This window comes from Schistocerca piceifrons, chromosome 7 (assembly GCF_021461385.2).
Source record: "Schistocerca piceifrons isolate TAMUIC-IGC-003096 chromosome 7, iqSchPice1.1, whole genome shotgun sequence".
NCBI classification, from domain to species: Eukaryota; Metazoa; Arthropoda; class Insecta; order Orthoptera; family Acrididae; genus Schistocerca; species Schistocerca piceifrons.
This window is the reverse complement of record NC_060144.1, coordinates 480,317,649-480,339,678: the sequence shown is the minus strand read 5'-3', so window position 1 is coordinate 480,339,678 and position 22,030 is coordinate 480,317,649. Positions and strand designations below refer to the sequence as shown.

The 22,030-nt window shown below is 38.9% G+C and overlaps 2 protein-coding genes across 3 annotated transcripts in view; one reads left to right on the top strand and one right to left on the bottom strand.

Annotated features, from left to right (window-relative positions):
- Positions 1 to 18,558, bottom strand: part of LOC124805141 (periodic tryptophan protein 2 homolog) — a 111,510-nt gene extending 92,952 nt beyond the window's left edge. Inside the window, exons 1-4 of one of the 2 annotated variants that reach the window (XM_047265608.1) lie at positions 18,418 to 18,558; positions 18,175 to 18,287; positions 2,611 to 2,705; positions 2,408 to 2,536 (exon numbers count right to left, since the gene is read on the bottom strand). In XM_047265608.1, the coding sequence (XP_047121564.1) occupies positions 2,408 to 2,536; positions 2,611 to 2,705; positions 18,175 to 18,287; positions 18,418 to 18,435 (355 nt within the window). In that variant the 5' untranslated portion in view covers positions 18,436 to 18,558. Of the gene's footprint in view, positions 1 to 2,407; positions 2,537 to 2,610; positions 2,706 to 18,174; positions 18,288 to 18,417 lie in introns of those variants that run through there. The other variant, XM_047265609.1, reaches the window with a different exon arrangement.
- A 306-nt stretch (positions 18,559 to 18,864) lies between these two features.
- LOC124805140 (V-type proton ATPase 16 kDa proteolipid subunit c) lies at positions 18,865 to 21,822 on the top strand. Its single transcript, XM_047265607.1, has 3 exons — positions 18,865 to 19,055; positions 19,452 to 19,641; positions 19,716 to 21,822. The coding sequence occupies exons 1-3, from the start codon at positions 18,977 to 18,979 to the stop codon at positions 19,918 to 19,920; spliced, it is 474 nt and encodes a 157-aa protein (XP_047121563.1). The 5' UTR covers positions 18,865 to 18,976; the 3' UTR covers positions 19,921 to 21,822.
- The last annotated feature ends 208 nt before the right edge of the window (positions 21,823 to 22,030 follow it).

Below are 22,030 nucleotides of genomic sequence, written 5' to 3'. Positions count from 1 at the left end.
ATGAACTCTTCGACTGCTGGGTAATTGGCATACGTACTCGTAGGACACAGCCTCTACGATCACCAGACCTCACGCCACTGGACTTTTTCCTGTAGGGATTCTTCAAGGTTCTAGCTCACCCATCCGGACACGAACCACTTAGAAACAACGAGGAATTAATGGATCGCATTCAATATGCTGCCAATCACATCAGGGCAATGGCAGGAATCTTTGAAATAGTTCGGCAAAACACCATTCGACGTTACCAGGCTTGTGTCATGTCAGAAGGTCACCAGTTCAAGCATCTGGTTTAAGTAAACAATGTCCTATCTATAAAAAAGACATCAATCATGAAGTGATGCAGGTGGTCCACAATCACATTTACATAGTCTACAGCTGTCATGGTGCCTTTGATTACTACTATAAGACCAATGTATCCCATAGCAAAATACTGCCACCACTGGCTTGCATCAGTGGCATGGTGCATGTTGTAAAAGACTTTCTGTACACGAACTAACAGTTGTTGACAGGTTTGTTCCTTGTACGTTGTATCATGAAACTACAATGGATGTGTCGGACCCCGGCAGATTTGCCCCCAGGCCCTCAGGGTGGAAGGCAGGCATGCCACCATAGAGCACGCAGGTCACCTGGGATAAATCGCGATCTCCAGCAGCCAAAGCATTTGCAGTCATGTGTTGTCCAGAGCATCTGGCAACAGGGCAATTCCACAGCCAATTGGAGCTTGTGGTGCCAAGTTTCGGTAGTTTAAAAATTGTGCATTGTTGACCTACACAACATTAGTAATTTTGGTTCCTACTGACATAAATTATCCAGGGTTAAAATTTCGTGACACAATTTTTCTCTGCCCTGTAATTAGATGCATTTTTAATTTTAATCACTACAATAGATACATACTCACACATCTTTCAAGGAAATTTATCTTGCTTTTCATTTTTAATAAAAATTACAAACTCATGAATATTCAGCTTATTCCAGCCTGATACAAGTAGATAATGAATTTATCATCTACTTGGACCTTTGAGTGCTTTGGAAATATTCTACCAATTATATTTCTTTTATTTTGGCATCTGTGTTATGGATCTCTTGGATCCCAAAAAGCAGCTGTGACATACATATCTTTCTATGACCTACATTGAACACTTCAATTCTCAAGCAGCTCATAACAACAACAGAAGTAAATAAGACAGCAGATGAGAGCTTTCTGTACTGCCAAAGCACAAATGACACAAACTTCCTTTGTGGTTTGCTAAAAGACTAACAGCCAGTGGAATATGAGTGAACCCTAGTAAATGCAAGCTGAAAATGCTTGACTGCTGTTGACTTGCAGTCACCTGTCATTTACACCAGATAGAATTCCAGATAGAATTCGCATTTGCCAGTGCTAGTTCACTTGTGTCAGTAAAACAATCCACACTGCTGTGTATTACAACTACCACTGCCAGATCAACAAGGCTGAGACAAAAACATGCAGTACTGAATGGAGGCTTGAAGATGACGAGTAAAGAGAGCATTACTATTGCAACATCAAGTATCGAGTATGAATGGAACAAGTTTGTTTACAAGCAAGATACACAGTGCATACTATCGACATTTGTACAGTTGTGCAGATGTTTTCAGTGCAATACTGATACAAAGACAAATGGGGCAAGGAATCAAATGGAACATAATTACACTGTATTGAGCAACAGGAAACTACAGGTCACTTATACCAAAATATTTAGAAAATACACCTGCAAAAACCCTGAAATTTTATCGGTGGCATTTGAGTTCATACAGTGAAAAACCAACAACTTAGAGAAATTCTACCACAGACCACTAATGAAGCAGATAATAACATGCAGAAATTTTATAGTGATGTTCATTTTTATTAGAGCTAGTATTTCTTTCTATGTATATGATAAAGTAACCTTTCTCAGACTTGACTGTAACAAAGCCATGACAAAAAGCTTCAAGCGAATCTTAGAAATCCTGATGATGGAGCTTTCTCTCCAGAATACATACTGGAAATACAGCAACACCTAAAAAGCTGAAGTACAGAAAGCCGACTGACTCATTCATTCATAAAACATAGATTAAAATGAATTTATTTATTAAGGCCACCTGGATCTGCCAAGCACAAAAACGACTAAATAATAGGTCACAAATATGAAGACGGGTCTTTCAGGATCTAATATGCATCACACTTTAAAAAACACCATATTTGTGACTGATGGCTGTTCTTTCCTCATATTTACAGATCTAAACCTGTCAGAGCTCCAGCAATTAGCCAGTACACACAAAATTCTGTTTCAAAAGATTCACTGCATTTTTAACCTCTGTTTACATAGTAATAATTTTCTTAGAACCTTCAGTCTATTCTAAGTACAAACACATAGTTTTAAGACAGCACTTTTGATGCAAAACTTACCTTTATTTTCTTTGGAAACAGCAAAGTGTTTGCCATTTGGGCTAAACTTCACACAACTAACTGAATGTTTGAAATGATGCCTGTGTATAACAGTTCGACTGATTAAACTAATCAGATGTGCTTCACCAGCTGGAAAAGAAAAAGATTAAAAATTATTTCCTTTTAGAGATTCTCCATCAACCTACAAAGGCATTACTACTTACCTTCATTTACAGATATTAAGATAGAACCACTTGGTGAGATTTCAGTGGTGGTGTAGTTGAATCTACTTTCGACTGGAAGAGTTGTTGAACGATTGCTGGAATTAGACAAACAAAACATTAGTAAAGCAGGGAAAACAAACTTCAAAGTACATAAAAACAAGTACAAAACCTTCAATATGGCGTGTCTGAACGAACAGCTGGATTACAGCTTCAGTACTTATCAATACTGGGCCAGGCTTTTTTGTACCAAATTGATAATGTGGCCTTCTTTATTAAACCTGTTTTTATTATAATCACCATAGAAATGTACTATATTCCACAAAAAGAAGAAACCAATGGACATTCAAACTCCAGGATTTTACATTACAAAGTAACGGAAAATGACAATGATACAAGGTGATGACATGTGGACAGCTAAATAGCACACAGTGAAATAACAAAAAACTTTCTTGGGCTAGCTTCCATTCATTCATCTGGGTACAAGTTCCATTCACTTGTATTTAATTTTCATTACAGCCTTTACTGAATCTTCTATTCCGGTTTATTGTCACATAATTTTGTTTTCATGACTAAATTTTTAATCATCTGTTTCTTTTGTTTCTTGTTCTTCTGGTCATGGTTTTCAAATGTCCTAAACATAAAAAAAGCAACCAATGCTTCTATGACTGCAAAGTTTATTTCTACTCTCTCCTTTCCAACATGTTAGTCACAAATTATTTTAGTCTTCTAGTAATTTGTTTCTAGGCTTATTTCCAACTTGCTTTATAAATTTCTCCCATTTATTGTTGAAGTTTATTTGTGAGAGGGTAAATAGGACAAAATCACCAACAAAACAATGGCAATTTGAGTGTGTTCCATGAATACCTATTTCTTTTTCAGTTTACCAGTGTAAAGACCTGCAAACTTCTTACAGCAGTACTGATAATAGTTTAAGTGATAAGGAATCTGTGTCTCTGGCCCCTCTTTCAATTCTAAATCTCCCACTGTTCTGAGAAAGTGTAGTGGAAGCTGCAGCAATGATGTACAACTTCTTCAGTACACTGAGATAGGTTGAATCAATGCCTTCTTTCTCTTGGGCTGTTAGTACAGATTTTATTGAAACTAATGCAAAAGTTTTTTTATTACTTACGTTACCAAGACAATGTGGTAATTCATACTCATTATCCACTCTGTAATTTTATTTACAACATGTAAATGGTCCACTGTGATCTACCCACTGCTCAGGTCAGCTGTAATGAAATCTAGACTTTTTCCCACACAACTGGTAATGGTTTAAGTAAATATCTTAACACTGTGGAGAGGAGGCTGATGTGTTTACAGGTTGTCTTTTGTGCCTCCTTTTTATGTGAAGTCCAACAAATGTAACACTGTTATTGTTTGGGAGAATTTTCTTCCTTCACAGACAATCTGTACACATTTTGCAAGTTAATTTTTTAATACACTGACATGAGATTTAATGACTTCCAATGAAACACCATTTCCACATGCCTTTCCTTTTTCCATATTTTGAATGGCTTTATGTACCTTATCTGGCTTCAGTTATGAAAAGTCTTATTATTATCATTCCTAGCAAATTTCTGGAGGTATAAGGGAGCCCAAAAGCCATACCCACAGTTAGTTGGAAGTTAAGGGACTGAACAGCAAGATCATCAGTCTGTCAGTCAAGGGGTAGCTCATCTGGAGTTAGTGATGTCCAGTGGAAATGTGATGAGATGATGGAGGTACACGTAAGTGATAAAATCACGGTACTAAGGCACTACTGATGCCAGAGGTGAGAAAAAATTTACAAAGAAGAAAAAGAATGTGGATTGAGCCAGTACATATATCAGATCAGGTGAAAGGTGTCCCAGGGCTCACCTGTAGCAATAGTAACCCTACCCGCATCTGACCACCCACAATTAAGGGTGAAGGCAGTTACAGAGTAAAGAAAGCCTTTTGGCTGGGAGATTTATATGAGCAAAATTGGGAAGCCTAAAATGTGATGGACATCAGTTGGACCATCAATAATAAAACACTGTACAAGGAATAATTACAGCAGAAGATGGTTATCCTCCAAGGCTCTGCAGGTGATAGGAGCCATCCCTCCCACAGCCGTCCTACCCCTGAACTATTATAGAAAAAGTACGAAAGAGGGGAACAGCACTCACTATTCAACAGAATGCTATCCCTAAAATAAAAAATAGGGTGTGATCGAAAAAGAGACAAACCACATTGAGAAGCAATTAAAACAGAGTAAAAATGGAAACACCCAAGTCCAATAACTTCACCCCACCTCGAATTTAGTTTAAAATGTTATATCTGAGAATAAAAACTACTTTCATGGAGAACTTGGAGAACCAGATCAAATGTGTCTCAATTGTCTGCCAATATTAAAGGCAAATAATCTGGAAGAACATGCTTACTATGGAGAACCGCCAGTGGACTGCCGTCAGGATATAAGCTACTATCTGTTAAGACTCCACAACCAAAATGTGGATGAGGCTTGTTACAAAAGTAAAACTAAGAGTTAACCTTGTATGACCAAAATGGAGATGACATAGGATGGTGGACTCCTTCCAGAAGGAGGAGTGACATATATTCCAGGCAACAAATGATTTACCTGACCAACAGGAGATGTAAAAGCATATCCTGCCCTAGACATGATTTGAGAGCTGCCAGTGTAGATGATGCTTCACACGAACTGAAAGGAACAGGCTGCAAAAGGTCATGGGGGTGGGGTGACAAACTTTAGGGCCTTAAAATAGACTAGCTCTAATCTTCTAATTTGCAGCCTCGGTACTAACCAACACAGAGAAGAGGGTAGTGCGTACAGGGAGCCACAGGGAACATTTTAAGAAATATAGGTGTAGGTGAAGATCTCAGCAGAGGGCCTTGATGTGCATTCCACCAGATAGTCCCACCCGAGACTGGGTGCCTGGCTTGATGCTCCTTGTATGCATGTTGGATGTTTAAGAAATTGTCAGGTGGTAATTGCATAAGCGAGCAACAGTTATACTGTTTCAACTGAAGTGCGAATATCCCCAACTCCAGCGAGGAGATTGTCTATGGGACTAATCTGGAAGACACCAGTGGCCAGTAGTACTCCATGATGATGAACTGGATCTAACAATTTCAAAGCTGAAGATGCCAGTGAACCCTGAATCTAGCAACCAGTCCAATTGGAATGAAACCAGGGCCCAGGCAGCACTATATGCATCCCAAGAGGCATGAACATGAAAGCAAAGTTAGGCTTCTGCATGTAGATAGTCTTTAGTTGATGAATATGGGCCAGTCAAGTAAGGTTTTTATCAATAATGAGAACCAAATCTCGGGACTGTCTGACAACGTCCAAGTGCTAGGTACCCAAGCACAGTTTTGTATCAGAATGAACCATGGTATGATGACAAAAATGCATGAGGTGAATTTTTACAGGAGAGAATTGGAAACCACAAGAATGGTCTAAGCAAACACACCTCAGATGATATCTTCCTTTTTTAATTATACATCAATGTAAAATAACTTAATGTCTTTGTACGTGGCAGTTACGTGTGTACTGATAATAAGCAATAAATATTTGTGGCATGTCCAATGTTATTCCTAGGCTATTTTAACATATATCTGAAGAAATATTTTTCCTGAAGAACTGATACTTTCCTAATGAGGAAAGAATTCTTGAAACAGTCAATAGAAATTATGGAAAGTCGAAATCAAAAAACAAAGAAAAAAGCTAATGTAATTGTATGTCCGGTTTTGGCGAATTTATGCTGAACAGAGTTTGTGAGAGATTAACTAATGAGTCTTTACTTAAAACAATCTGCAAGATGGGATTTATAAGACAGTTGATGTTTTCATACCAGTCTTTAATCTGCGGAGAAATATAATTAGAAGGGGAAATATTAATAATATTGGAAATAATAATATAGGACATCAGAGACTATTGCTAGTTGTGATGTAACACTAAACCGTTATCACTGGATTGCTATAGCGATGGATCAACGGCTAGCTATAAACAATCTGCAATACAACAATACAAGCTTCTTATAAATAAAATAATAACTATTAAGACCTCAATGACCTGCACAAATTTATACTTTGGACAGCTATAGCAGTATGCATGTAGCATGCAATTAATTACTAAAGAAGTCTAAGCATGCAAAAACACCCAGTGCCATGTACATGCTACACCTGGAGTGCAGACTACATACAGATCAGTGTCACCACAAACTACACACGTGATTCAAATGAAAATCTTAAAAGTGCAATAAAATTGATGAGCAGCCTCACAGATGTTAAGGTCATTCCATCTGAGGCCTTAGACAGTGACCATCGGCTGTTGGTAGCCACCCTGAGAGAGAAAAAAGATAGGAGGGCAACAGATATACAGGAGAAAAGGTTGAAGACATGGATGCTGGAAGAGGATGAACGGAGGACCCAGTACCAGACACTGATCAGGAAGAAGCTGCCAAAGGAAGATCAGAGAACAGTGGAAGAAGAATGGGGAGATTTTAAGAGGGCTCTAGTTGAGGCAGCTGAGACTGTGTGCGGAAGAACTAGCACAAAGAGGAGAAGTAAGGAAACCCCATGGTGGAACAACATAAGTAAAGAGGCAGTACTTCGAAAGAACAAAGCCTCCAGAGAATGGTTCCAGACCCGAACAGAGGAAGCTAGGGTAAAATATAAGGAAAGCAAGAAGCGGCACAGACCATAGTAAGGGCGGAAAAGAAGAAGTGGATGGAAAAATGGACAAGAATGTTAGAAGAGGACAGTGAAGGGAACAAAAAAGTACTTTACACCATGGTAAGAAATAAGAGGAATGACAGAAGCGAGTGCCTGAGGATCATGGATAATAATGGAAGAATTGTGGAGGAAATGCATGAGCTCAAAAAGATTTGGAAGGAGTACTTTGAAGATCTGTTGAATGCCGCCAAGCGGGTAACTAACAGCGATGGAGAGCCTAAGGCAGCAGACGATTATAATAGTGGGGAAATTGATGATCTAACTTGGAATGAAGTGGAAGAAGCCATAAAGAGGATGAAAGGGGGCAAGGCACCAGGTTGGGACGATGTAACAGTGGATATGATACGAGCAGCAGTAGAAGTAGGAACCCAGTGGCTATACAGAGTGCTGAGGGTGGTGTGGAAGGAGAACAGAATTCCTGAGGATTGGAGGAAAGGAATTATAGTCCCGATCTTCAAGAAAGGGGATAAAAGGAGATGTGAGAACTACAGAGGAATCACCCTGCTATGCCACTGTGGAAAAATCTATGAAAAGATCCTGGAGAAGAGAATAAGAAGCAGTATTGAAAGTAGACTGCAAGAGGAGCAGTATGGTTTCAGACCGGGAAGATCAACAACGGACCTCATATTTGCGGTAAGGCAACTGCAGGAAAGGCACTATGAGTACGGGAAGGACTTAATCATGGGCTTTTTAGATATTGAGAAGGCGTATGACAGTATCTGTAGGGACAAGCTCTGGGATGTGCTGAACGCAAAAGGGATAGATGAAGAGATAACACGAAAAGTCAGAAAAATGTATGAGGGAAGTGAGAGTTGTGTGAAAGTGGGGAGGGAACGTACTGCATGGTTCAAGCTGGAAAATGGGCTGCTACAGGGAAGTGCACTTTCGCCTTTATTGTTTATTATTGTTATGGATGAAATCCTACAGCAAGTATCAGATGCAATTGGAGATCATAAAATGAAAGCAGTGCTTTTTGCCGATGACCTGATGTTATGGGGAAATTGCGAGAAGGGGGTGCAAGAGCAGTTAGATGTATGGGAGGCAACGGCAGCACAATATGGAATGCATTTCTCTGCAAAGAAAAGTGAAATAATTGTCACAACAAGGAAGAAGAATAGGCCAAATGTGGATATAACATGTGGAGGGGAAAAACTACAAGTGATAGAGAACTTCAAGTACCTGGGAAGCATGATTGAAAGTAAGGGGGGAAACGCAATGGAAATAAATGAAAGGTGCAGAAAAGCAGGGCAGTTCTACAAATGCATTAGGGGGCTTATTTGGAGCAAGGAGGTGCCACAGAAATCCAAGGGAATTATATACCGAACCTACTTTGTCCCCATATTGGCATACGGAAGTGAGACATGGGTAATGCACAAAAGCGACAAAAGTAGAATACAGGCTAGTGAAATGAAGTTCCAGAGGAGCAGGTTGAGTGTAACAAGACGAGACAGATTGCGAAATGTGTATGTGAGGGAAAGACTAAAGGAGGAACCAGTACAGGACAGGATAGAAAAATCAAGACTGCAGTGGTATGGACACATGAAGAGAATGGATGAGGGAAGAATTCCAAAGAGGATGTTTGATCTGCAACTGGAGGGGAAAAGGCCCAGAGGAAGACCAAGAGATAGATGGGTGAAGGGAGTGAAGGAATGTGTGACGAGAAGAGGAGAGAACTGGACAAAGGTGGAAGAGGGGGAATGGTGGAAAGATAGAACACGATGGAGAGGCTTGTGTTCCCGACAGACCCAGCCAGTGGCTGGAAACTATCCAAGATGATGATGATGATGATGATGATGACTATTATCAAAATAACCACTACTTTGGATATTGTTGTTGGTTCAGCACATAATATTGTCCATGATATGCTGTGATCCAATAATGCACCCACAAGATGGGAGCCACGTCAGCTGACTGCCAATATGAGGAATCGTTGCATCAGTGCCTGTGAAGAACTTAAGAAAAACTTCTAGGTTGTAGGTAACGGTTTTCTAGCAACAGGAGATGTAACCTAGGTACATTACCCCAAATGAAAAGATCTAGCAAAGAATAGTGCCTTACACCTTTGTCAGACTCAAAAAAAGTTCTTTACTGAACCACTGGCAGGGAGCCATGCTCTTTTGGGAACTAAATTGGGTAATTTTGGAACATTACATGGAAAGGGAATTAGCGGCGATGAATAATTAATACTCAAATCTACGACAAAATCAACTCTGCCCCACTATCAGGAGGTCATCGCAATACAACAACACTCTTCCATCATATTGCTCATTAAACTGTAGTAACAAAGTAGTTGTTGCTGTTATGGTCTTCAGTCTGAAGATTGGTTTTATGCAACTCTCCATACTAAACCATCCTGTGCAAGCCTCTTCTTCACTGAATAACTAATGCAATGTACATTCTTCTGAACCTGCTTACTATATTCATCTCAGTCTCCCTCTACAATTTTTACCCTTCCCCCACCAGTACTAAATTGGTAATCCCTTGTCATCTCAGAATGTCCTAGCAACCAAACTCTTCTTCTAGTCAGGTTATACCACACTTTTCTTTTCTTCCCAATTCTATTCAGCATATCCTCACTAGTTACATTATCTACCCATCTAATCTTCAACATCCTTCTCTAGCACCACATTTCAAAGTCTTCTATTCTGTTCTTGCTTTATCTGTTTATAGTCCATGTTTCACTTCCACATATGGCTAATGTCTACACCAATACTTTCAGAAAAGATATCCTGACACTTAAATCTATGATGAAATTACAATTAAATCAATACCATTAGCTGCCAACGGGAATTGATATACATCAATAGGGACAGTTGAAAATGTGTGCCCCGACTACGACTCGAACCCCGGATCTCCTGCTTACATGGCAGACACCCTATCCATCTGAGCCACCGAGGGCACAGAGGATATTGTGACTGCAGGTACTTATCACTGGCATGTTCCCCGTGAGACACGCATTCTCAACTTATAGTCCACACACTACATTCGTAGTCCCCCTACCATTATACCCATGCCATCTTCATATTGTTAAAGGCTAACTGGCTGATGACCTACTTCAGAGCGGATGCACACAAATTGCCTGAACTCTTATGAGATTTGGTAGATTGTATGCTGCGAGTAATGGGTATAATGGCAGGGACACTACGGGTGTAGTGTGTGGACTGTAAGTTGAGAATTCGGGTCTCACGGGGAGCATTCTGGCAATAAATCCCTGCAGTCGCACTATCCTCTGTGCCCTCAGTGGCTCAGGATAGACCGTCTGCCGTGTAAGCAGGAGATCCCAGACCCTGGTCGGGGCACACATTTTCAACTGTCCCCATTTACGTACATCCATGCCCGTCAGCAGCTAATGGTATTAATTTAATTGTAATTTCATTCTAGAGAGCTGCTCGGTCACCAATAGCATCTGTTCTTTTCAGACATGTCTGAAAGAACACATGTCATCTTCATATCATTAAAGACTAACCGGCAGATGACCTTTGGAGATGTCCGAAAGAACAGATGCCATCCTCATACTTAAATCTATGTTCAATGTTAACAAGTGATTTTCTTTCCATTGCCAGTATACATTTTATATCCTCTCCACTTTGGCCATCATCTGTCACATTGCTGCCCAAACAGCAAAACTCATCTACTGCCTTCAGTGTCTCACTTCCAAATCTAACTCCTTCAACATCACTTGATTTCATTCCACTATCCTCCTCTCGCTTTTGTTGATATTCAACTTATATTTTCCTTTCAAGACACTGTCCATTCTGTTCAACTGATCTTTCAAGTCCTTTGCTGTCTCCGACAAATACAATATCACCGGAAAAACTCAAAGTTTTTATTTCTTCTCCCTGAACTTTAAATCCCACTCCAAATTTTTCTTTCATTTCCTTTACTGCTTGTACAATGTACATAATCAATAACATCGGGATAGGCTACAACCCTTCTTGCTCCCTTCTCAACCAGTGCTTCCCTTTCATGCCCCTTGACTCTTTATAACTGCCATCTGGTTTTTGGACAAGTCATAAACAGCATATTGCTACCTGTGTTTTACCCCTGATACCTTCAGAATTTCAGAGTATTCCTGTCAACATTGTCGAAAGCTTTCTCTAAGTCAAAAAATGCTGTAAGCACAGGTTTGGCTTTCCTTAACCTACTTGCAAGAGAAGTCATAGTGTCAGTACTGCCTCACACGTGCCTACATTTCTCTGGAATCCAATGTCGACTCATACCAATTTTTCCATTCTTCTATAAAGAGCTTGTGTCAGCATTTTACATCTGTATCCACATATATACTCTGCAAACCACTGTGAGCTGCATGGCGGATGGTACATCCCATTGTACTAGTTATTAGGGTTTCTTTCCTTCCGTTCACGTATGGAGCGCTGGAAGAATTATTGATTGAATGCCTCTACGCATGCAAAAATTATTCTAATCTTATCCTCATGATCGCAATGTGAGCGATACATAGGGGGTTGTAGTATATCCCTAGAGTAATCATTTAAAGCTGGTTCATGAAACTTTGTTGATAGACTTTCTCAGGATAGTTTATGTCTGTCTTCAAGAGTCTGCCAGTTCAGTTCCTTCAGCATCTCTGTGGCACTTTCCCACAGATTAAACAAACCTGTGACCATTCGTGCTGCACTTTTCTTTGCAGATTCAATATCTCTTGTTAATCCTATCTGGTATGTGTCCCACACACTTGAGAAATATTCTACAACCAGTCACATGAGTGATTTGTAGGCAATCTCTTTTGTTGACTGATCACACTTCCTCCGTATTCTACCAATAAACCAAAGTCTACCACCTGCTTTACCCATGACTGAATGTATGTGATCATTTCATTTTGCAACAATGACTTACTAAACTGATAGTTCAGTAATTTTCACATCTGTCAGTGCCTGCTTTCTTTTGAATTGGAATTATTACTTTTTATTGAAGTCTGTGGTGGTACCTTCCATTCAGAAAGTGGGTGCACTCAGTCATCCTTTTTTTATTTTAGATTTTATTACGCAAATCCATATTTCGGCAAGTAGCTAGCCATTCTCAATGCAATGTCAGTCACAGTTCTTTGAATGCTACGTACTATTAAAAGAATTGGGACTGACACCCGAACAACAGGGACTAACATGCACTGAGAATAGACAATAGTGCATTGAGAATGGCTAGACACACACACACACACACACACACACACACACACACACAGAGGGCGCCATCAAACACGACAAGACATCTACAAACACAACCAACTCAAACTCCATGCTGTAATGACGTCACACACAACAACATCCTTACGTCATGGGTCAAAGCAGATAGGTGGAATCTGACGCTTCCACTGACCTAAATAATGAAATGAAGAGTATGTTTCATCAATCGGAATGGACGACCATGACCTTATCAAGGTAGAGATACAAAGTTAGCGAGAAAAATAGAAAACAGAAGTATGGAGAAAGACTGCTGAGGATGCCAATTCCTGTCCAAGGCCGTAACAGTGAAGACTTTAAAAATACATAGAAAAATATATAAGAAATGATGTTTTAGAAACAGGGAATCCATCTTTGGCAACAAAATCAGGAACACATGATTGCACAACATTATTTAACTCTGAGGCAGTAGATTCAAAGCCTTGTGCAGAAAAATTTTTAGTCGACACAATTTGATTGCCCCTCCATACCACCTCCCCCAGTGGTGACACATGGTTCTTGGCCGAGGGCATGCAGTACTGCTTATGGGGAATTCTTTCCTGGAGTTACTCCACAGGAGTGCACCAGCTTTCACTCTCTCCTGGGCCTCACTATCAGCATCAACATGACAATATTATGATTCCAATCATTACAGATGCCTACGCTTACATTTAAGATAATTGAGATGTAAGTCCACTCAACAGGTCTTGGTTACAAAAGGATTGTACGAGGCAATGAGCCACTAGAGTTCATTCATTCAAAAAGGGAGCAAGCACGATTTATTAAGATATGGTCAATAACTGTGAATTTGTGGTATCTTATAATAAAGTATGGCAGAAACATAAGATAAACTAAGAATACGATTATTAACACATTTTCTGTACAAAACACAATGAGAAACCTTGTTTAAAATGTGAGACATTAACTGACATGTTAAGGCTACACAACAAATTCACTGACAACATAACATAGATTATTTACTGATGTCCATCACCCAGTCGGACATTACATATACAAGAGGTACCTAATCAACTTCATTGTCTTAGGATTCTAAGCTAACAGCGAAATTTATATAGTTCTTACTGTAAATATTCTTGTACTCAAATACAAATTTTTACTGAGGACTGAGTACAAGTACCTAACAGGAAAGCATTGCAGCAAACTGAGCACCGAAATTCTACATTTATATCCAACAGTAAAAACAAAATGTGACTGAGAATTTTGAAGCTGAATCATGCTTTCAATAACAAAATATAGTTGTTTTTGCCTTTCCTCATGAATGTGATGACTGATGTAAAGAATGGGAATACGACATGACTGTTGTTAGAGTAATAGTTTTTGTACATATGGGAGAGGACATACACCACCAGAATAAATTTAGGCACCAGTATCATCTCTAATTACTGAGTGAACAATACTGAGGCGCGTCCCAGGTGGCGGACAGGGGGGTCCTCACCAGCTTGCTGGCGGACTTGAGCGAAATAAAATAGCTCTTGTGGACCAAACACACATTCCATCAATTTCATTTTTTACCATCCATAATTCACCCGTCACCCTTCCAGATTACTTCTGGAACTGTGAACCCTGACCTTGGTCAGACAACTGATCATTGATCAGACAATCAAACAAATATGAGGAGCCTCCTACTGAAAGAATCCGCCGGTTTGGACAGTCACGACAAGATTATCCAGGTGAAGACACCATTCGGATATGGCGGGGTGTCACACAGAGGACAAAGGCGAGCCGGAGTGCCTAGTGATGCACTGAATGAACAAACAAACATGCAACATATTCCACATAAGAAGGTGCTAAAATTTAACAAACTAGAAAGATTTTCATATTTTGCAACAGTAAATATTAATTCTTTAACGGAAGTTGGTAAATTGAAACATTTAACAGATGTCTTAGATCAACAGAACATAGTTATCACAGCCCTTAAAGAGTTACGCAATACTGACCAGGCCTCAATTAAATGAGGAGGATATCGACTTTATAGGGGATCACCAGTAGAAAGGGTAATAGAAAATGTTCCCCCAATTCGGTGTGGGTTTCTTGGTACATAATAGAAAATGGGATTCCACTGAGGATTTTTCATCCAATTCCTGAGCATTGAAATTCTATACTTAAATCAACACTACAAATAAAATGCGATTGTGAATTTTGAAGCTGAATCATACTCACAATAACAAAATATAGTTGTCTTTGCCTCTCCTCATGAATGTGATGACTGATGTAAAGAACGGCATGGCATTGTTAACAGTTACGGCGGAAAACCAAAGATACACACTGATAAATATTTATGCTCCAACTAATGTTAAAAATAGAACTTACAAGGATGGGACGGGAAAATCCTGGGATGAACTTGATCAACTAGTAAGGACCGTACTGTAGACTAACAATAAAATTCTGCTTAGAGACTGTAATGCGAAGATAGGACAAGAGAAGAAATTTCGAGGTGTGATGGGACAACGGCCAGCGCATAAACTTACAAACAAGAACGGGGAACAGTTAATTTAATTTTGTATTACAAATGGATTGGTTTTGAAGACAACAAGGTTTAAGAGGAGACCATATAAGTTAATTGTGGTGTCACCGCCAGACACCACACTTGCCAGGTGGTAGCCTTTAAATCGGCCGCGGTCCGTTAGTATACGTCGGACCCGCATGTCGCCACTATCAGTGATTGCAGACCGAATGCCGCCACACGGCAGGTCTAGAGACACTTCCTAGCACTCGCGCCAGTTGTACAACCGACTTTGCTAGTGATGGTTCACAGACAAAATACGCTCTCATTTGCCGAGACTATAGTTAGCATAGCCTTCAGCTACGTCATTTGCTACGACCTAGCAAGGCGCCATTACCAGTTACTATTGATGCTGTAAAACATGTACCGTCAAGAGCGATGTTCACCATTTACGGATTAAAGTTAAGTATTCCACAGCTACGTCCTTTCTTGCTAGTCTAATTTCCTTGACCTGTTCCAGACCTCATGCCAGCCTGCGTGAGCTAAAACGCGTGCCTTTAGGCTTCCTCTCATAGTGGGTTGGCTCTCTTGCCAATCCACAACATTAATAACATGGAAATGCCCTAATACCAAGCTAGGAGAGTTCCAGATAGATCATGCAGCCATGGATCAGAAATTCCATAATGAAATCTATAATGTTAAAGTGCTGCGTGAGTCGATGTTGATTCAGACCACTATATTTCAAAAAGTTAAATCAAACTGACACCTAAATGAAAAAGCAAACCTCAAAAGTTAGATACAAAGAGAACGTATGACCCTAATTATATCATGTAAGATCAAGAATAGGCTACGTTTAAGTGACAATCTAGAAGCAACTGTCAATCGATTAAAAGCCTTGGCTGCAGAAGTAGCTCCTTTACGGGAATGCAAGAAACATGCTTGGTGGAATGAGGAATGTGGTGTAGCAATTTAACATATACATAAGACCTGGTTAAATGAGCAACAAAAGAGAACTGAAAGCTCCAAGGATGAATTAATAAATGCTAGGCATTCAACTGCCAAAGAAATTAGAAGGGTCAAAAGGCAATTTCATAAGGACTCGCTAAAATCTATTGAGGATGCTTTCAATCACCACAAGACAAGAGATTACTATCAGAGATTCAAACAGTACCAGTCAAAGTACACACCCCACCTACTCTTATGATGAAGGATACAAACAGAAAGGTAGCACATAGCAATTATGACAATTAAATGATATTGGCTAAATATTTTAAACAGTTACTAAATAGTGTGGAACCTGAACATAATTTGGAATTTGACCCCTATCCACGAAACAAAACATATTTAGGAAGAGTTACACCACCACATCCAGATGAAGTACAAGCAGCAATTAACTCACTTTGCAATTATAAAGCAGTAGGTGAGAACCAACTAGTGGCAGAACTTTGGAAATATGGAAATGTACATTTAACTATTCTGAACTTACACAACATCTTACTGACATTTGGAATACTGAGAAGTTGCCAGAGAAATGGAATGTTGCAATAATTCATCCACTACATAAACAAGGAGACAGATTGGATCCAACTAATTATAGGGATTTATCCATGCTGGATATTACTTACAAATTTTTTTCCAAGGTTCTGTATCTCAGAATTCATGAACAGCTTGATGGTGAACTAGGCGAATATCAAGGAGGCTTCCATGCAGGAAAAAGCTTTCCTGATCAAATTATTAGTCTCAAGTGGATAATGAAACATCAAAGTGTCAGGAACAAGAAGCTAGTGATCACCTTTGTTGATTTTAAAAAAAAGCTTATGATAATAGGCATCATGAATCTCTACTGTCAATTCTTAAAGAATTTGGTTTACATCAGAAACTTGTGGACCTCACTGCAGTCACCCTTTAAAATATCAAAGCTAGAGTAAGGTTCAGAAATGAATTCTCTGAACCTTTTGAGATTTATACTGGCCTTCGACAAGGTGATGGATTGTCTCCGTTATTGTTCAATTGTGAGCTGGAGAAAATCATCCATGAATGGAACAAGATATGCCCACCATCTGTTAAGATTGGAAGAAAGATCTGACTTAACTCCCTTGCATTTGCAGATGATTTGGCACTGTTAGCAAACAATACTGATGAAGCAAAGGTTCAGACAGAACAACTAGAATGATTAGTGGTAAAGGTTAAATTGCAAATTTTGTTTGAGAAAACAGATATGACACCCAGCTTCCCAGTTGACATCCCATATCATACTCCAAAAATGATCAAAAAATTAAATAGTAAAAAAGTTTAAATATCTTGGTGAGATTATTACCTGGAATGCTAATGAAAGAGCATAAACAGATAGTAGAACATTAAAACTACAGGGAGTGCAGAGAACCACAGGCCAACCTACAAAAAACAATCTCTCTCAATGAATGTTACATTTAAACAGTACTCCTCCATCGTTAAACTGGAAGCAACATATGCAAGTGAAACACTACTCAAACTAAATACTCAAGCAACAACTGACAAATTGCAGAAAGTTGATTGAAGAATACTCCAAACAATTATCTGTAAAAAAAACAGCAAGTTAATGGGCAGTGGAGACTTTTGCCCAATTCAGTAGTGTATAAAGAAAGTGAATCGGTTATTGATACAATGTGGAAAAGAAGGATTGCATTTCTCAGTCACATATCTCGCCTACCAAATATTAGAATCTTGAAACAACTTTTTGACTACTTCTGGAACAGTGAAACAAAAACACCTGGTTTAAAGAAGTACAAAGTGATCCGGATGAATTCAACATCACCACACACAAAATTCAACACAGAGAAGAGAAACTGCTTTTGAAGAACAAATACACACGGCTGACACTCAACCCATCAGAACGGAAGAAGTGTCATATCTGCAGAAGAACGAGCTGCCAGATTATAGCGGAATTTTGGGAAACGAAGAAATTGCTGACTGCTAAGACATAAACTTAATCATTGTAGACTCTGTTGTATTATGTTTGATTTTAGTGCTTCAATGTGGGCGTAAACTATGTAAAGTAATAAATAAACAAGGCTTTAAGAGTGGTCGGCAGGTGTCAGTATTCTAAATACAAAACATAAATCATACGTTCGGTTTATAACAGTAAATGACAATATTTGATACATTCTAGATATCATTTAATTTACTAGGCCTAAGTTATGTGGAATTCTGATGTATAAACAGTACTCTTACTTTTTCAAATCGTAAATCGTTATCCTGTTTCCTACTGGGCTAACAACCGAGTCACCGTCCGGTGTAAACAATAGATTGCCTTTCCTGTACACTGTTCCAAGTAAGTTGGAAAACTGAAATAAAGAAATTACATCGCTGATGGGTTGCTACGTCCAGTGTCAAATAAACACAAAAACATGATCTTATTAATTTACAATGTACACTCATCAATCTGTCAAAGACACAAGATATGAATTACATTACCTTGTAACAGAACTTCATGTCGATTTGAAAAAATGAAAATATTTCTATCTATACTTCTGCTACAAACTCCAAATCCCACATGGCAACTTCAAATACAACCGCAATCCGCTTCGTCTTTGTTATTGTACAATCAAAGATTCAGGAACTTCTGCAAGGGGGCGCAGGGCAAAGATTCAATATTTGACTATCGTCCTGCGGAGAGAAATATATTTGTAATATGCAGAAAAAGAAATATTTTTATGGCTATCTTATTGAAATTTAAGTTAAAGAAAAATACATTGAACCCCGTTAGTTCAACATAAATTTCATTATTTAGTCGGCGAGCCTACAATTTGACGTCATAGCAGTATTTCCAACGGCAGTTCCTATTCGCTAACTGCAGAGGGCTGAAACAGCTCTCGACCAATAGACATTGAGTACACAAATGCGGTGAGCCAGAAAAGTTCAACCCATCACATGATCCATACCACTGTGTAGGCCATATTTGACAGAGGCTGAGTAGTGTGGTGTAGTGCGTGTGGAGTCTGGTGGGTGATTGTTCAGAAAATACTCAGCAAAAATGGCGTTAGGAGAAGATCGTCCAATCTACGGCCCTTTCTTTGGAGTAATGGGGGCTGCATCTGCAATAATTTTCAGCTGTGAGTAATCTACCTTAATAAGTATTGATTGGTGAATGTTAGATGATGAAATGTATTACCATAATATTGTAGTCCTGCTCGCAAAAATGAGATAGCTTCTCGGTAGATAAACCCACAGGTTAGGGGAAAACTCTCTCCCTCGATCCCTAAGATATGATAGAAATCTATCTCTTAAATAGCCGAACATGCTTTAAGGGTGCTATCTTCATAGATCGGGGCCCGATGCAAAGGATGAGTGGGCTAAGATTATTAACGCTCTTTTGTGTTTGTAAAATAACGCTCCCACTACAGTTTTCCCCCCTGTAATACAAAAGGGGCGTGTTGGATACATAGTGTTAATTCAGTGTTTTCACAAGGATTCGGTGGGATTTTGAAATATGTTGAATTTGTTTTTAGCTCTGGGAGCAGCATACGGAACTGCGAAGTCCGGTACGGGTATTGCAGCGATGTCTGTAATGCGACCAGAGCTGATTATGAAGTCTATAATCCCCGTTGTCATGGCTGGTATCATCGCAATTTACGGCTTGGTCGTAGCAGTATTGATAGCAGGAGCTCTTGAGGAGCCCGCCAGCTACACTTTATTTAAGTAAGTAGTTAGAAATTAGACTGGCTAAAGATTTCTTGTAAATATTCTTTACTGACAAACTTCATGTCTTCCAGGGGATTTGTCCACTTGGGGGCAGGATTGGCCGTCGGATTTAGCGGGCTGGCAGCAGGATTTGCTATCGGCATCGTAGGCGATGCTGGAGTTAGAGGAACTGCTCAACAACCACGTCTCTTTGTAGGAATGATTTTGATTCTCATTTTCGCTGAGGTGTTAGGTCTTTATGGACTTATTGTCGCTATCTACTTGTATACCAAATAAATTGCCCTTTGGTAAACGTGTTTCCATCAGTCATCTGCATGAAAGATTTTGTTCGTGGAAGTCATCTTATTGTGAATCATGCCTTCATTGTGAGTTGACTTCCTACAGCAGCCACCTCGTTTACAATTTGACACTTGGATGAAAAGTAGCACAATGTATGTAATGTGGCATATTTCGAAATTAGGCAGTTTGGTGCTTCAGTTTGAAAGAAGCAGCAGTTCGTTAACCCATAAATCATCGGATAATTTTGTTACTTTGTATATACTCTATGAAAACTTTTTTTTTAAACTGTTTGATGTATATAACTGTTGAAACTGCACAATCGTTTTGTTTAAAACTGTGCTCGTATCAAAAGTTGTAGAGATTTTTTTTGCAAAAAGCTGCAGTGTTTTACATGGGCATGTTAATTATTTGGTGCAAAATGGTATTGTTACCGACTTTGAAAAAATTTAATAAATAAATTGTGGTGTCTTTAGTCAGGGTGTGAAATAGCATAGAATCATTAAGACTCAGTGAACGCGGTTTACATTCCATTAAGTCATTAGGTGTTAATTTATCGTCACTGACATTGCCAGGGAAGACAGTTACTTGAGGCAATTTGTACATGCTGAAGGACCTGTGATATTATTTTACTTATTGGTCCCTGGTAGTTTAAAAGTTCAGTATTTATATTGGACACAAATTCTGCCCCAGTTATTGATGCTGGAGTAGTATTTGTGGCAACTGATATGGCATGTTCTATGAGAAAGGTCACCAGAGGAAAATTGTGCCTGCCCAAGTAATCTTTCTTTGATATGCAGACGTTGTTTGAATCTCCACTATACATTAAGCATATGTGTGAATATGTAGTATAGTGTGTGTGTGTGTGTGTGTGTGTGTGTGTGTGTCAGAATGATAGTCAATGAATTGTATGTATAGGTAGTGTAATTTCAAACTGCATCTTATTTGTACATGTTGGTTATAGTGAAAATGTATTTAACTTGGGTGAAGGCTGAACATTTTCATTCCAGTAGTTGAGATTAGATCTTTTTGAATGTAAATAAATCAAGATTTCCTTGTAAAGTGCCCTTTCCAATTTTTGTGTAATTGGAGCCATATGGTCTTTTTTTTCCAAAGTAAAGCCTTCAAAATCCCTGTTCAGAGCAGTTAAGATTTTAGCATTGTACAATAGTGTTAAATTGAGACAGCAATGGGAATTGTGTATGTGACAATGCTTACTACAAACATTAGCAACTTTGTATGAAAGTGTGAGCCGTTAAATATTGGATACCTAACTGTTGTGTAAATACAGACTACTTGGAATTTAAACTGCCTTCATTTAACTCTCCTTTTCTACATATGTTTTGAAGTAACTGTTAGCATTTTTTCACTGTACTTCTGTGGCTGTCTGGAATGGAAATGGGAATGACAAGGGTGACAGTTACAAGCACTTTCAGATCAGCCATGTAACTGAAAATCTTTTGTAAAGACCAGTGGCAAAGCATTGCTGCATTACTATTTTGAGTTTTTGCAAGCTATGGTTTTTATTGTATTCATTCTGATGACACTCTAACCTTAATACATTTTGTCAAAATATTGAATACATTAAAATTAGATAGAAACTCACCTGAAAATATAGTAAACCAAGCTGTTAGATTCCTTTGTATTGCAAGTTGTTGGTATTCTGCATCTACTTTTTGTACAATTGGTAAGTTTCTGATTAATTAAAATGATCATGAGTTACTTGTAGGCAGAAAAGATGGTACATTGTCCACATGTGAGGTTTGTGTTCATAATTGAGGGCAAGACACATTGCATAAAACTCTCAAATATTAGTCTAAGTAGCAGTGATTGCTAAGGTGTAATTCTCAGCCCATAAAGTCAAATGAATTGTACAACTGGAAATAAACTGTTATAAAACCAGGTCTGTAATTTGCTAAAACATCAACTGCAAGTTGCTTTACTATAAAAACTAAAAATGTTACTTGTGTCTAGTTTTTAAGTATTCAATTAAGTGTCAGGATCCACATGAAAAGCCAGGGTTTACTTCTCTGCTGACACTTTCATTAACCATGGCTTAATTCCCAGTAAACTGTTACTGCCAAAGATGTCATGTTACTTGATGAGGGTC

Bases quoted from the DNA above. Each gene is read 5' to 3' on its own strand.
- LOC124805140 (XM_047265607.1), top strand. From the start codon at position 18,977: ATGGCGTTAGGAGAAGATCGTCCAATCTACGGCCCTTTCTTTGGAGTA. The intron at 19,056-19,451 runs GTGAGTAATCTA...ATTTGTTTTTAG, and splicing joins ATCTGCAATAATTTTCAGCT to CTCTGGGAGCAGCATACGGA. The intron at 19,642-19,715 runs GTAAGTAGTTAG...CATGTCTTCCAG, and splicing joins GCCAGCTACACTTTATTTAA to GGGATTTGTCCACTTGGGGG.